This window comes from Gymnogyps californianus, chromosome 12, assembly GCF_018139145.2.
Source record: "Gymnogyps californianus isolate 813 chromosome 12, ASM1813914v2, whole genome shotgun sequence".
In the NCBI taxonomy this organism is placed as follows: Eukaryota; Metazoa; Chordata; class Aves; order Accipitriformes; family Cathartidae; genus Gymnogyps; species Gymnogyps californianus.
The window spans coordinates 21475332-21490051 of NC_059482.1; the positions used below are offsets into that span (position 1 = coordinate 21475332).

A 14720-nucleotide genomic window follows, 5' to 3' on the forward strand; every position below is an offset into this window, starting at 1 on the left:
TTGTTAACGACAGGAATACAGAGTGGTTTCGCCTGTGGTGGGACAGCAAGGGAGCCCTTGGCTGCTGCTTGTCCTGTGTGTGACCATGCCAGGGGATGCACAGGCCCGGTCCTTGTCCTGAAGACATTAGATGGGGGCAGGGGAATCCCCCACCAAGGCAGAGCTCGCCAGCACATTTATTTGCTGGTTCAGGGGCTGACTTTGGCCGTGCTTTTTAATCGTGGAAAGTAAGAGCGTGTCTTTGTGTCCTAAATAGGCGATTGTCCTGATTCTCATCCCCGGGATCCATTATGTCTTAGCAAATTACTTTCTCTCTTTTAAATGCCTTAGTGATTAAAGATGCCACAGCAGATACCCTTAATGAGTACAAAAAGGGTAATAATTCCTCATGTTGGCACTGAATGCAATTAATCAGGCCCCTTTACTTGCTTTTTAAATAGATGAGGCATTTAAGGCCAAGCAAGTTTTTAATTGGACTTTAATGTCTCTCATTTACTTCATTTTGGCACAAGCATAGGAATTCCCACCCCAGGTTTGCTGTTGGATTTATTCAGGGTGATGAAAGGCTGCTCAGCATGGAGTGAAGACTCAGCAGCAGACTCGAACATGTCCTTCAGCCCGTGCCTGGCTCCGTCTCGTTGCCTGGCCCAGGCTTGGTCCTGCTGCAAACAGCACAGAATTGTCCGGGCAGGAGCAGAGCCAGGTCATCCAGCCCAGGGCCCGTCTCCAGCATGGGGCTGACATTGGATATTAGCAGTATTTTTGGAGTAGTCATCAACACAAGGGTGCAACATAGCCTGCCCTTTTTCGTCAGATTCCCTTGCCTTGAAGGAACTGTTGACTTGCAAGTATTCTTGTGGCTATCTGGAAGCCCTTGATGGAGGTCCATGTTCATAACCTAGGCTCTGTAGCTTCAAACATGGGGTGAATTGTATCTTTTAAGGGCTATTCCTGAGATCCATGGCCAAGAGGAGGCATAGAGGTCTTGAGCACTGTTACAGATGGATGTGTGCATGTAGACGTTGTTAATTTATGCCAGGAGTTACCATGGGAGAAAAGAAGTGTGACGAGCGACCTTCATCTAGCCTGCAGCCCCTGCTCCCTGCTGCGAAGCCGGCACCATCTCTGCTTCCACCTCTGGCCACGAACCATCTTGCCTTTGGTTCCCTTCCCTCGTGTATATCCTCCGCTGTGGTTTGGGGATGGCAGTTGCCTGTCAGCGTGTCCCAGTCTGTGTTTCGTGCAGGGACTTGTGCGGCAGCCCAGCCCGGCCAGTTGGCCCCTGTCCCGACTCAGCTCTTCCCCACCGGCAGCTGACAGCCCGAGGTTCAGCCGAAAAGGCATCAGTCTCGGCGTGTGCGAGCCTGCCTCTGAGCCTGCTTGTCACTCTGCAGGGCAGGCATTCCTCTAACACCCAGGAGAGATCCTGAAATGGCTTCAAGTGGGTTTTCCAGGTGCGTGCTGTGTCTTTTGCAGAGTCAGGCCTGTCTGTAGTACAGCTGTACAGTGGCTGTAGGCTCCCACCCATGGAAGAGCTGGTGGATGCAGGTAAGCTGTGAGTGCCCTTGGACAGGTGAGATGGCTCTTATGCCATCAGGGTTCTTTGCCCCAAAAACCATTTAGGAGACATCTAGGGACAAAGGACGACACCCTCCATTTCTGCATCCTGCTTCTCCTGCTTCAAAGGGAGGCAAAACTGTAAGCATAAGCGAGTCTGGAAAGTTAAGTGTGTTCAGAGAAATGTGTTATTGAATACCTTGTGTTAATTTAAACACCTTCTGCCTGCCAGGCTGGGGGAGAGGAGTGTTGCCAGCTGGATCAGCCATAGCACTTCTCTAGATCTGTCTCAGAGCATCTTTACTTTAAGTCCCTGCTAAACCCAAGGCCTCCCAGTGCAGCGTAAGGAACTGCCGTGCACGAACACCAGGCTCTGCCATCCAGGCGGCTGCTCAGCAGGGAATGCCACAGGGGATGCTTGCCCAATATTTTGTTTGGTTTTGCCTTCTTAATTGTCATACCTCCCTCCTCCCACTCCCTCGCAACTTGAACATGCATCTGATACTGGGTTTGGTGGTTGTGCAAGGCTCAAATATAGTCCTGGATAGCCAGATGTAGGAATCTAATCTCTCCAATTTTATCTTGTGCTGAGAACATCTTTGCACGTTTTGCCCCCTTGCACCACTTTCCTGCTACCTGCAGATAAGGATACTCCGAGCCATCATGTCTTGAAAAGTAAGGGAGAATAGGGGGCTGAGCGAGGATCAAGGTTTTATTGCGTGATCATGATGTGGGGCTGTAGACATCTTGATGAGACATTCAGGCATAAAGGTGAATAAAAGAGCATCCAGCTTGCTCTGTGTTCTCGCAGGGTGAAAAGTACGGGCTGCTGGCACGTTCTCCAGCGGTGGGCAGGGACTGAAGGAAATAAGAGGGCCAGGTCCTAGGATATTTCTGCTCCTCTGGCTGGGCAGTATGAGGAGGGGCAGGCAGCTTTGTCCGGTGGCTATGGAGCCTGCCAAGATGCCCTTAATCCAGGGTTTGTACCCCAAATATATCTATGTCAGGAAGCTGCAACCCAAGTGACCATGGCCAGCCATTCTTGCATTGAGAATCTTCTGGCTGAGGCTTACAAAGATGTCATTTTCTTTGATTTAATTCCATATAAACTGCAGAATTATTTTCCTTTAGAGGCTTGCAAATTATGGAAGCATAAAGCACGCTAATGATCCGATAAGGACAGCTTTGGATACGTTCCCAAGAACGGCTTCCCGGGCAGGACTGTGCTTGGAGAGAACTGATGGAGAGCAGTCTGCCACGCTCACCTGGCTGCCTTCCTTGGGGCCCCCTCCCCAAATTCCTCCATCTCTCAGGAACGAGAATCATTTCCTCTCCGGCTTCTTGCAGAGGCAAAGGCCCTGCAGACCTGAAGTTATCTCTGGAATGTGTGTAAACACCGAGTTCAATGGGATGCTGTTTGCCCCCTCTCCTTGGGGGGGTTTAAGAAGAGTTAATACGAGTTTGTTTTACGAGTTCCTAGCCCTGAGAATTGTCTTCCTCCGAGGGTGACCCGGCTGACCCGAGTCCCTCTGTGTGCATTTCCTAGCATAAAGGGGAGATCTGGGGGCCCCGCCATGTGGGTGGGATTGCGGTCCTCTGAGAACAAGGAGATGAAAGAACAAGGTGGTCTTGCTGCTAAACAGGGACCTGGGAGATGGCGTGGGATCGCAGTGCACGTGCGCTGGGACTCAACGTGTCGCGTGATGGTGTAACTAACGGGATTTAGGCGATCCTTGGAAACAAACAGATTTGTGATCAGGAGAAGGGTGGGGGTTACAGGCAGTTCTGGTGCCCCTGTCTTCGAAGAGCGTTGAAACGTAAGCGGGGGACAAAACCTTAGAAATGACGTACGGGCTGGGACAAAATGCATTTCAATGAGAGGCATAAAGAGCTCCATCTGTTTGTCAAAAAAAATAATTCAGATGTAAGTTCGTTACGGTGTACAAGTACGTTACTAATAAGACCCGCCTGGGCACCAAAGTACTCTTGGATTTAGAATAAGCAGCGGCAACCAGAACCTAAAGCTAGACGAAATCACGTTGCAAACAGACGTGTTGATACCAATGAAATGGTTAATTCCTAGATGTGTTGTCAGCGCTGGTGACGCACTGAGGCTGGATCCCTTCCAGAAAACAACTTTAAACCGAAGACAAAGAACCGGGCTTAGCACAGAGGTGATCAGTGGAATGGCTTGGCCTGGTATATACAAGGGGTCAAACTAGATGATTTAATGATCTCTTTTGGCCTGAAAGCTTTCTGTTCTCTTAAGAAGATAAATGAAAAAGCCCTTTCACAAAAAGCAGCACTTGAGATACGTGTGTAATGAACTCTGCTGCTTCCAGGGGAACGGCGGAGCAGGATCTGCAGGAAGCGTGACCTTGCTGCCTGCAGGCTGCCTGAAGTTGGTGGCCATCTGTTTAGTGGCGGTGGCTCACCACCATCAAGGCCACCACTCTCATGCGTGACGTTTCTCAGCTCCGTTTTTAATTGCTAACTGAGGCTGTCTTCCTGCGTTGAAGTAACATTTGCTCTCTTATTTCCACCAGGGTGAAGAGGCCAAGCGGTATGAGCAGCCTCCTGGGGAAGATTGGCTCCAAAAAGCAGAAGATGAGCACACTGGAGAAATCTAAACTGGACTGGGAGAACTTCAAGGAGGAGGAGGGGATTGTGGAGGAGCTGGCAATCCATAACCGAGGGAAAGACGGGTAAGAGGGACTTTACCTAATAGTAGGCAAGCATTTCCCCCACTTCCTATACACGTAGGAACCCATCGCTTGCTACAGAGAGTTCAGCAAACCCATGGGATTTCTTAAGGATTTATATATAAACCAGTCGCTGTACTAGGTATCACAGGGAGACAGGTAAGTCTGCAAGCACCTATCACCTCCTGCTAACAACCTCGTGAGGTCTTCAAGTCCAGCTAAAGTAGAGTCTGGCTGTGCGTCATCTCTCCTGCTAGTGGCACAGATGCAGCGTGAACCGGTCTAATGCAGCACTCCCATGAGGAAACACAATTGCCTTTGCCCTGTTTTCTTTTTTAAAAAAAAAAAGTCTCAAATTGGGAGGTATGCTTTTTGTTCCATTCTTCAAATGACATGTTCCAGCTGCGTCTGTCCTCCTCCCTCCTGCGTAAAGGTGTGTGCATACCCAGAACAGCTGGCAAGGTGCATTAAAGATTATGGCAGCACTGGGCGTTGATTGTGTGCATCAAGCAATGTTCACTCCAATGAAGTTAATGGAAGTATCGTAAAACTAAATGGCGATGCTGTAAATAAAACAGAAAGTTAATAACATGCACTGCAGGGAAGGATAATAAGATCAGAAGCGACATTTCCACTACGAGTGCTTTGCTAAGCTCTGGGAAAACGTAACTGGCTTACTGGACAGCTCATAAAATGTATTTTTATTGTAAGCTATTCTTTTACTCTGCGGGAAAAACTCAGAGCTTCTGCATTCCAACAGATTGGATTTTGTATTTCAAATAGATATAACTGCTGAGTTTTTTCAGTTTGGCCTTGCACCCTTCCACGATACCCCTTCTCCATCAGATCTGCCCCGATATGTTTCTGGACATTGGCCCTTGAACAAGTAGAGCGATTCAGTAGGAGCGCTGGAGGCAGACAGGGCGTTCCTCTGAGTTCCTTGTAATCCAAGGAGGTGAGCGATTTACATTGCGTACAGGTGTGGTAGAGCGCGCGTGCACCGGATCGTCCTCAGTGCCGTCTGCGGCATGGCGAATGTCATGGTCAGAGCCCTGTACGTGAGGCTCTCCATTGAAATGGCCCGTGCCAGGAGTCTGGAGGCAGAGCCAGGCCGCGTACCAGGCTCTGAGGTGGAGGAGGAGGAGGAGGAGGGGGAGCTGCTCCCATGAAGCCCCATCAGGAGCTGCGGGCTGCTTTGGGAGAACCCCCCTCCAGGAAAGGGTCCTGTTTCTGTCTGTGGCACCTGGCTGGCTTGTCCCGATGGGATGTGGAGTGAGAACTTGCCCTCCGCAGACATCTGAGTGGCTGCCAAGTATGTTAACAGCTTTGGGCTTTCGCTGCTCTGGACTGGGCTGATGGTGGTAGTACCACAATTAAAGCCAGACCATCTTCTGCCGATTGCTGGGACACACTGGTTCTTTCCATGGTTGGTGGCATCAGCCTGAATCAGGGTCCATCACTCTCAGCTGGACTGTACATGCCAAAACAGGCCAGGCTGCCCTGCATGAGCATTTTGTGGCACCTCTTGCTTGTTCAAACCTAGTACGTCAACCTTTCTTGGCCAGTGCTGTTTCCTTTCCCACCCCATACAAGCAGGACAGCTCGCTCTTCACGCCTGGCAAACCTTTCCGGAGACACTAACGTAATGGTCCTTGAAGGCTGAAGAAGGATCAGCACATTGAAAAGATGAGCAAAGCAGAGCAGCAATTTTAAGAGCCTCTGTAAGCTTGGACAGCTTTGGGTTTGCTGCCTGTCACATCCCAGGCTACAAAATCCGCTGGGCTATTGCAAGCACTTTCTGTCATTAACAAATGAGAAATGTGATGCCGTGATAACTTTAGGCACTCCTTAAAAATCTGTTTGTGCTAGTCAGGCATGTAATGTGAGGGATCGACCGAGTATCTGCTCGCTGTGAATTACATCCACCTTCAAGGTAAAGGGAAGGGAGAAGGGAGGAGCACCGATGGACGCGCAGCCCACTGCATTTCTGCTTACAGGCCGCCTGTAACGCCCGTGGTGTGAAGCGTGCTGCGCCGTTACAGAGCTGCTGCCGGCTTCAGGTTGTTTTGCAGGAGCCTGTTGTCCCTTCCCCAGCTGCCTCTTCTCCTTTAATAATGTCGGCTCTGCTCACCCTTCAGCGGGCAATCATTTACACATAGCTATAAAAATTGTAATGAGCGGTTGCTAACCCTTCAACCCAGGCGGGAGGGAGCGGGGCGCTGCCTTTATCCCTGGTGCCGACGTGCGTTGGAAACCTCTGGTCCCTGCATGTCCTGCTTTGTAATTGTAAACGTCTGCCTGACGAGGAAAGCCACAACCCGCTCCTGGAGGTGTCTGCCCAATGCTACGCATGCCTGTGCACTACAGAGATGGTCCATGCGTGTCTTGAGGAAGGCGGGAGGCATTTCTTTTTGCTCAGAAAGGCAAGGCAGGCTGAATTTCTTTTTTTTTTTTTTTTTTTGCAGTAACCTTGCAGAAATCGCTGTTCACAGCCCGGAGCTCCCCAGCCCTTCTCCGGCAGCAACATGTGCTTGGCCAGCACGCTGGTGGCCGGCTGAGCAACGGGGCCGCGGCATCTTTCTGCTGCTGATGCCGGTTATCAGCCAGCCGCAGCTTGGCCCCGGATTCCTGCAGCAGAGGGACGCATGCTGCCCCGTGGCTGTGTCCACCCTTGCCTCTGATTTTCCGGCTCTCCTATCGCCAGCCCCAGACAGCGATTTGCATTTCCCCAGCAGCAGGATCCGGGCTTGCGCAGCCTGGTTGTGTCAGATCCTGAAGGCCTGCCCTGGATTTGACAGGAGGGGCTGAAACAAGGAGCGGAGGCAGCTATCCCTTTGCTGTCGATCTCTCTGATGTGCTTTATAAATGGAAATGTGTAGCGGCCTCTTAATTGGGCCACCTTTTGTAGGGCAGGCCCAGTGTGGGAGCAGCCCTGCTCCGGGTGCGGGCCGGCCCCGTGCGCTCCTGCACTGGGTGACTGCTGGTGACTGGCAGGGGACAGCAGCACCAATGAAACCCTCCCCGGAGCAGTTTGCGGCTGCCCTCGTTAGCGGAGACAGCCACTTCTCCCAACAAATTTACCTTCCTCTGCTGTGGATCACAGCCGCCCTGTTTTCACGCGGGCTGATAATTTACGGGAAGGTATTGATTCAGGTAGCAAAGGTTATTTAGACAAGCGCAGGACGGGTGTTTGTGCCTCGCTCGTGCACTTTGCACTGCTGTTGGCAGAGCGCCTTGCTGTCGGCTGCACGGAGCCAGGCTGGGAACCGGCGACGGAGCCGCAGCTCGGGCGCAGGGTTTGGGGCGCAGGGGGGCTTGCACCGACCCTGCAGACCTGCTGCTTCCCTGCTTGTGTCCGTCAGCACCTCCAGCCTCCGTGTACAGGCAGTACAAGCCGGCTGGGCTTGTTCCCAGGCTGCCTGCCCCGTAAACCCCGGTGTACGCACAGGTAGTGCCTTGAGGTCTGCTCTGGCCCCTACGGTGCTTTTCTGTGGCCGGCCAAGGACAACGCCACGGGGTAACGTCGCGGTTCCTCCTCCATGCAGAGCCACTGGCTGCGGCCGTGAGACCGCAATTCCTGGCTCATGATCCGTATCGATCCCCAGGAGTTGGTCCCTACCCACTGGAGAGGCACGGCAGCCGTGGAGGAGGAGGAGGAGGAGGAAGGCACTGTGACCCGTGCTGGGGTTTGGGAGAAGGGTGTCCCAGAGGGGCCACAGGAGCTGCAAATTCAGTAGCTCGGGCTGTTGCTGCCCAAGCGGTCGGGTGTTCCCAGGTTAACAGCGTAACCCCTGTCCCTGGCCTTCCCGGCTGTGGTTGCGGTTGGTGTTTAGCAGTGGAGGGGGAGGAAAACCACACGCCCAGCAATATGACACGCTGTAATACATAACGTGACCCCCCCCGACTTCCTTCCCGTGGCCTCTCCGAGCCCGGCCTCAGGAGCGGGTCACCTCCCTGCTTGCGGGGATGAAGGAAGCAACACTCCCCTGCCCGCCTTTCCTGAGCCGGCGTGGGGAGGGGGGCCTTGTGCACAGCCCTCCTCCGACGGCAAGGGGCAGGGGGCCAGACAAATATCTCCCCACGGCCAGCACATCGTCTGCGTTACGCCGCGCTGGGCCCCTGCCCTCGCAGCCGGCGGAGATGAGCTGACCCAGTTGTGTCAGCATGAGACGGGCTCGGGCTGTGATGGAACGGGGTGGCAGCAGGGATGCGCGGGGCTGTTCATCCCCTCGGGGGATCACTCGCTGAAATGAATTTGGATTAATTCATTTGCAATGATGGCTGGGTGGGCAGGAGTGTCAGGGCCGTCCCTTGTAGCAAGGGCGAAGGCACCCTGGTGCTGGGAGCACATTCAGCGCCGGTCCGATAGTTGTAGCGTAAAGCAGAGACCTCGTCACCAACGGCAGCGGAGCCCCTCTGTCCAGAGGGACCGCTGCTGGTGGTGGGAGGGGCTTCAACCTTCCCGTGCAGTTGGGTCTGAGGCACCTTTGTGCACGCTGCCAGCCACCCGGGAGCCTGGAAAACGTGCAGAGCCTGCGATGCTCATCTTTCCTGCGGTCTTGCTTTCAAGCGATGGGCTTCTCTGGTTAGCAGGCACCAGCTGCGGCGCAGGAAAAGCAGTGACCGGCAGAGAGAAGCCGAACGCAGTGGCTCATGCATCTCGCGCCGGTGCCGAGCGTAATGACCTTGTCATGAGAGCCGAGTGTTTGCCACCCTGGAACAAATGCAAAACAATTGTGATGATTCAATTACAGCTCCTGTTTTGAATTGCAATTTCGCTCCCTCTGTAGGTTAATTAGTAGCACAGCCCCGGGCTATCTGTGGCAAGGGTTTGCAGCAAAGTACATTAAAATTCAGCTGCATGCCGTCAATGAGCGGCAAGGTGCTTTTCCAGGCACGGGCATGCTCGCCTTCTTCCTTGCAGCACTCAGGTGCCTCGCTGAGAGGGAGAAGTAAATACTCAGCGGTGGTTAGGAGCTGGTCTGTGGCTGGGAAACCCCTGGCCTGAATCCCTGAGCTGCTGCAGGCTTGCTGGGTGACGCTGTTTGCGTCCCTAATGCTCCCTGTGCCCGTTCTCAGCTTGTATCGTGGGTCGTGCTGCTGTGGTTGGGTTTGAGATGCTTTGCTGGGGGTGCGTGGGCAGGGTCGCCTGGGCAGCCAGGGAGGAGCATCAGAGCTGCCTCTCCCGCCGAGGACCTGATGTGAGCCCGTTCAAGTTGTTTGTGAAGGTCATTTCTCAGCCGTAAGAGCAGAGCTGGAACCAGAAGCAGCCACCCCATATCTCCAGCCTACAGGGACCCTTCACCCCAGACCTCTGCGAGTCCCCCAGGAGACACCCAGCAGGCCACAGAGCAGTTTTGGTGTCTGTAGGAGATGCTCAGTGCAGCGATCAGCTCGTGGAGAGAGAGGAGGGAGGCCGATGATGCCTTCCCTCCCTGCTCATCCCTTCGGGTCGGCTTTGCCCCGGGCTAGGGGCAGCGCTGGCTGCTACGGGCACTGCTTACAGCCTCTGCCTCTCTGCCTCCCTGCAGGTACATCGAGAGGAAAGCGTTCCTGGATGCGCGTGGATCACAGGCAGTTCGAAATCGAACGTGACATCAGACTGAGCAGAATGAAGCCCTGATGTGGCGGGGGTGGCTGCGGGGATCCTGCTCCTTCTGTGCCGAGCGCTGGCTGGGGGCTGCCAGCCGCCGCCGGACCGCCAAGCACGGAAACTGTTCTCTACCCAAGACTCAGCCTGTATGTCTCAACGTACAGGTTTTTCCTTTTACTGTAATAGTTTGGGGAGGGTATTTGTCAGTGGGCAGGGGCACTTTGAGGGTTAAACGGCCCAGCAGGTGACAGAAGCAACCAGCGTGATTCTGGCAGGCAGCTTTCCAAGGAGAAGAGATGGTGGCACCCATCCTTTGCCAACCCGGGTGCTTCTGGCAGCAGGAGGAGCCGCCAAGGCTGGGAGGGTGCTGGAGCCTGGGTTAAGGCTCGGCTGGCACCTTTGGTTGTGAGAGCGGAGCTGCGGGAAGGTTTCGTGGCTGCTGTGCGTGCGCAAGCTGTGGGCTGGAGCCCTTCTCCCCGCTCTGCCGGCCCCGCAGCGCTCCCTGCCCCTCCGCGCTGTGCTCTTGCCCGGACAAAGCCGAACTGTCTGTACTTGTTTGTGGGGTCTGATGATGCTGGGGGGGTTTTAAGCAAGCCGATGAAGAAATCCTTCCTTGTTCACGCTGTCAAGAAGATGGGAGCAGCTGCAGCAGGCGGGACGGGCCAGGATCTGAGCGTTCACGTGAATAAAGTATTCCATCCCAGCACTCTTGCATGCTGCCAGCGTGGTTTGTGCGGGAAGCAGAGGACAAAGAAATTAAGGGTCACATACAGTAAGGAGTGTCTGACTGGGATCGTGAAAATCCCTGCTCAGAGGTGCCCGTGTCTGCCTTGATAGCAGCCGAGGGTCAGAGCAAGTGCTTGGATCGTTTTCCCTCTGCAGTACTGGGGCTGGCGGTGAGATTAAAGCCAGAATTGGGGCGTGATGGGGACAACGTAGTCCTCCTGTAGCAGTGCTGCAGGAGTAAGGAAACCCACCCAAGGCATGGCCACGCAGGGACATTCAGCAAGTGAAGCTGCCTGGGAGGGCAGACCGAGGCGCCTGGGCGTGGAGCAAGCGGCCGGAGCTGGAGGCCGGCAACGCACCGTCATCTCCACCGTCCCTTCTGGTCTGGCGCTGACTGAGTTTGGCAGCTCCCGATGTTTGGCCCGTGCACGTCCTCGGAGCGGAGGTGCTCACCGGCCTTTCCCCACGGGATGCTCTGAGCCCGCTCGGTGGGGCAGCCGTGCCGGCGCTGTGCCGGGGGGGAAAGCGGCACAAGCCCCATCCCTCCTGCTAACGGGGCGAGCGATGCTGCCGCTGGGCCCCTTGCCCGCGGCTCTGAGCGTGCTCTCGGCTTTGGCCTCACGTGTCGGCTGCTGAGTCAGCCCTTGCTCTGTGGCCATGTTGCAGGATAGACGAGAACAAAACAGCACGTGCTCGGGGGGAGCTGCAGCCTTTGGCACCCTGTTATGTACAGAATCAGCTGTTACGGACCTGCTTAAACGAGCCTGAAATTGGACAGAAACAAAACAACAGGGGTGATGACATGTTTTCATCTCCAAACGCTTCCAAGCCAGTTGCTGCTTTGGTTTTGGTTGCAAAAACAACTGAAGTCCCTGTCCAGGGCACCGTTGTGGGGAGGTTTCAGCTCGGGACTCCTGGCTGGCAGCGAGCAGCCCTGGCTGGACCTCGGGGGGGGGCGGGGGGGGCTGCGGTGTAAGGCCGATGCTGCTCCAGTAGCCGGGCTGCTGTCCCGCTTGGGGGTGGTGGTGCAGGACCATCTCTGGCCCCTCTCTCTTCCCCGTGTGCTGGGCTGGGGAGGCAGCCGGGGTCCTGCCCTGCTCGCAGGACACCTCCCAGCAGGGACCCCAAGGCAAGCCTTGTTGCTTGTTTTGCAGCAGATCCTCGCTGACGGCGAGGATGCGCAGGGCAGCAGCTCAGCCAGGGCGGCCGCAAGCGGGGCTGGGAGGGCTGGGCCCGCTGGAAGCGCTGAGCAGGCAGCAGGGGACATGATTTGCCTTCTGCTGCGCTTTGCTGGGGCTGAGGAGGAGAGGAGGGATATCGGGGATCTTCTCTGCCCTGCGTCCCCTCATGACTGCGGTCCTGGGGCCTCGCACGCTGGACAGAGATGGGGAAGGGTCGTGTCACCCCCGCACAGGCTGGGTCCCCGTGGCATCTGGGCTCCCTGGGGACTGCCGACCGAAATCTTTGCCGCGGCACAAGCATCCCGGCTGCTGCTGGGTGCTGCCTGCCGTGTCAGGCCTCCAGTGCGGCTGCATTTTAGGGCTCATTCTGCTCCAGCAGCTTGGCAGCATCTTGGGGTGAAAAGTAGGTTAGAAATGGAAGATAATTCTGAGCGTTTGTATTATGAGCAAGAGCTGAACGGAGATCCAACCTTTGGAGATCCAAAGGCCAGAGGCACCAAACCCAGCCCTGCTCTTAAAAGCCTTAAAGAGCTCCAGGCTGTGTCCAGAGAGAGCCCTGCAGCAGCATCGGGCTCTGGATGGCTTGGGGGGATGGCTTTGGATTTACACGCACGCTAACGGTATGTTAGTGGGATCTGGCCAGCACAGCCTCCGCCGGCACGCTGGTAAACTGGGAAATCAGCGACCCCCAGTTTACAGGATCCTGCCTGCCAGCCCCAGCTCTGCTCTCCACAAACTCTCCGGCCTCTCTTCTCTGGGTTTTTCCTTCCCTTCAGCTGAGCAAACGTGGAAATTTTTGAAATCTTGGAAGCAACCTGACCTGCTGGAAAAGCGCAGTTTAACGGCGGTGGCCGAGAGCCTCAGCTCCCCTCTCTGCTGGGCTCCCCAGCTCGCGGCAGCGTGGCGTGCCCGGCTCGGCTGGAGGATGCCAGGTTGCAGTGCCAGCTCCCAGCCTGGCAAGCTGGGACGGGCTCGGCGGAATGGCCGGGAGGCAGCCTCCAGCCTGGGGCTGATTCCTGGCTTCCTCTGTGCGTGCTCCCAAGCGTCCCGCGTTTTTGCTTGGTTGGATCATGTATTCCTCGCCTCTCTTTCCTGAAGACGAGGAGTGATTTACAGGTCTCCAGAAAACACAGCTTGGCTGCTTAGGAAGGAAAAACAAAAAGCCAAAACCCGACTCCGCTTGCTATTTCCATTGCCCAGCCGCCTTCCCACGAAGGGGGGTGGCCCCGGTACCCGCCAGCCCTCGGCATCCCCGCAGCCCTGAGCTTTCTGGAAGAGCAAAGCTCCCAAGAGATGTGGGTCCCTCTTTCAAAGCGTTCCCACCTTGAGCCATCTTCTCCGGGAAACTCACGTGTCCTCCGTGGATTGAGACCCACCCGGGGCATTTGCTCGGGATAATTTTGGCCCTGCAAGGAGTCCCTCATGGCCCGAGCATCACCTCACCCCGAGGAGCTCCCCCTTCCCTGGCCGCCTGAAGGGGCCCCTTGTGCAGCTGGGCCCCGAACAAGGCAGCGATTGTGTCTGTGTGCCCCGACGGTCGGGCTTCTGCCACGGCGGCCGCGCTCCAGAGCCACAGTAAAACCGGCTGCGTCCAACCCGCGCCCGCGGGCTCGCCTTTATTGAGCCGTTTGGTGGGGTTTGGGGAGGCTGCCCAGGAGAGGCTGTTACGGGGCCACGGGAATCACGGGCGGGGAGGTAACGTCGTGCATTTAAAGCTGCTTCGGTGATAGGGATGTGAGAATAAATGTCCGGCTCTCGACGTGGGAAGAGGTTGAGAGCTGGCTGCATCCCGTGGGCCACTGCCGGGCCGTCCAAGGACTGTGATGGGATTCAGGGCTGGCCGAGCCGCCATGGGGCAAAGCGTGATGGTGAGCTGTGCCGCAGCTGGCAGGCGGAGAAGGAGGGAGCAGAGCGCGGGGCTGGCCCCGGGAGGCATCTCCCCGCAGCCAGGCAGCAGTTCCCTGCGGGGACGGGGCTGGGAAGGGCTGGTGCCCGGAGGTGATGCTGGGGGCACCGCATCCTCTTCTCCAAGCTGCTGTTTTCAACCTCTCCCACCTCTTTTCCTCGCAGCAATGTCCCATCCGGCAGCGCAGCGGGGTTTCTGGCTGCGGTGAGTTCAGGACTAACAGGGAGTAACGGGGCGGCTCGTGGGTCTCCCACCCCGTCTGAGCGAGGGTCCCCACCCCGGGCATCCTCGCGCCGGCGGTGGTGCTGGCACCGGCATTTGAAGTTCAGCCGGTGGCGGTGGCACAGCCAGCCCTTCCCGCTCCCAGCGGCGAGCCCCGGCCGGGGGCGAGGATCAGTGCCAGTCCTCGCCGGGGATGAATGGGGAGATGAACAGAGCCGCTACTGTTGGGGCAGCCCGAGGCCTGCGCTCCGCCTCGGCTTTTCTGGAGATGAGGGGGTGCCCCACCATCCTGCTTTCCGGAAAGGCGAGCGGTCTCCCCCACCATCTCCTCTCCACAGCTAAAAACCGACCCAGCGCCACAGAAAGGCATGGGGATAAATCCTTGTTGTGATCCTGTTGGGTCCCGTGATATTACAAGCCAAGAGAAATGTCCTCATTATTTCCAGAATATTGAAGTCTAATAAATCCCGTCCTGCCTTATAGGATTTATTTCTCCGTTCATTGCTAGGAGACTCAGTCCCGTGTAATCCTATTGCTGCTCCAGGAGGTGGGAGGCAGCTTTCCAAAGCAGGGACCTGGCGGGGCTGCAGGCAGGTGCTGCGGGCAGGAGCAGGCAGCCCCGTCCGGAGCCGCTGATCCTCGCTGGGGATGGCTCCAGCCCCGCAAACGTCCCAGTGCCACCCCCTTTCCCGGGATGTCCCGCTGTCCCAGAGCTGTGCCCCGGCATGGGTTCACCGAAACGCATCCCGTCCGACAGTTGGGGCATGGCTGGGCCAATGGGGCGTTAATCGGCAATTAGCCAATTAATGTGGCATGGCACGGCACAGCCTGCT

The 14720-nt window shown here is 56.2% G+C and overlaps 2 protein-coding genes across 2 annotated transcripts in view; both read left to right on the plus strand.

Annotated features, from left to right (window-relative positions):
* The window catches only part of CFDP1 (craniofacial development protein 1), a 99040-nt gene extending 94774 nt beyond the window's left edge, over window positions 1-4266 (plus strand). Inside the window, exon 6 of the mRNA XM_050904027.1 lies at window positions 4104-4266. Within this exon, the coding sequence (XP_050759984.1) occupies window positions 4104-4266 (163 nt within the window). The remainder of the gene's footprint in view (window positions 1-4103) is intronic.
* LOC127021089 (breast cancer anti-estrogen resistance protein 1-like) overlaps window positions 1-14720 on the plus strand; it is a 44131-nt gene that overhangs the window by 19189 nt on the left and 10222 nt on the right.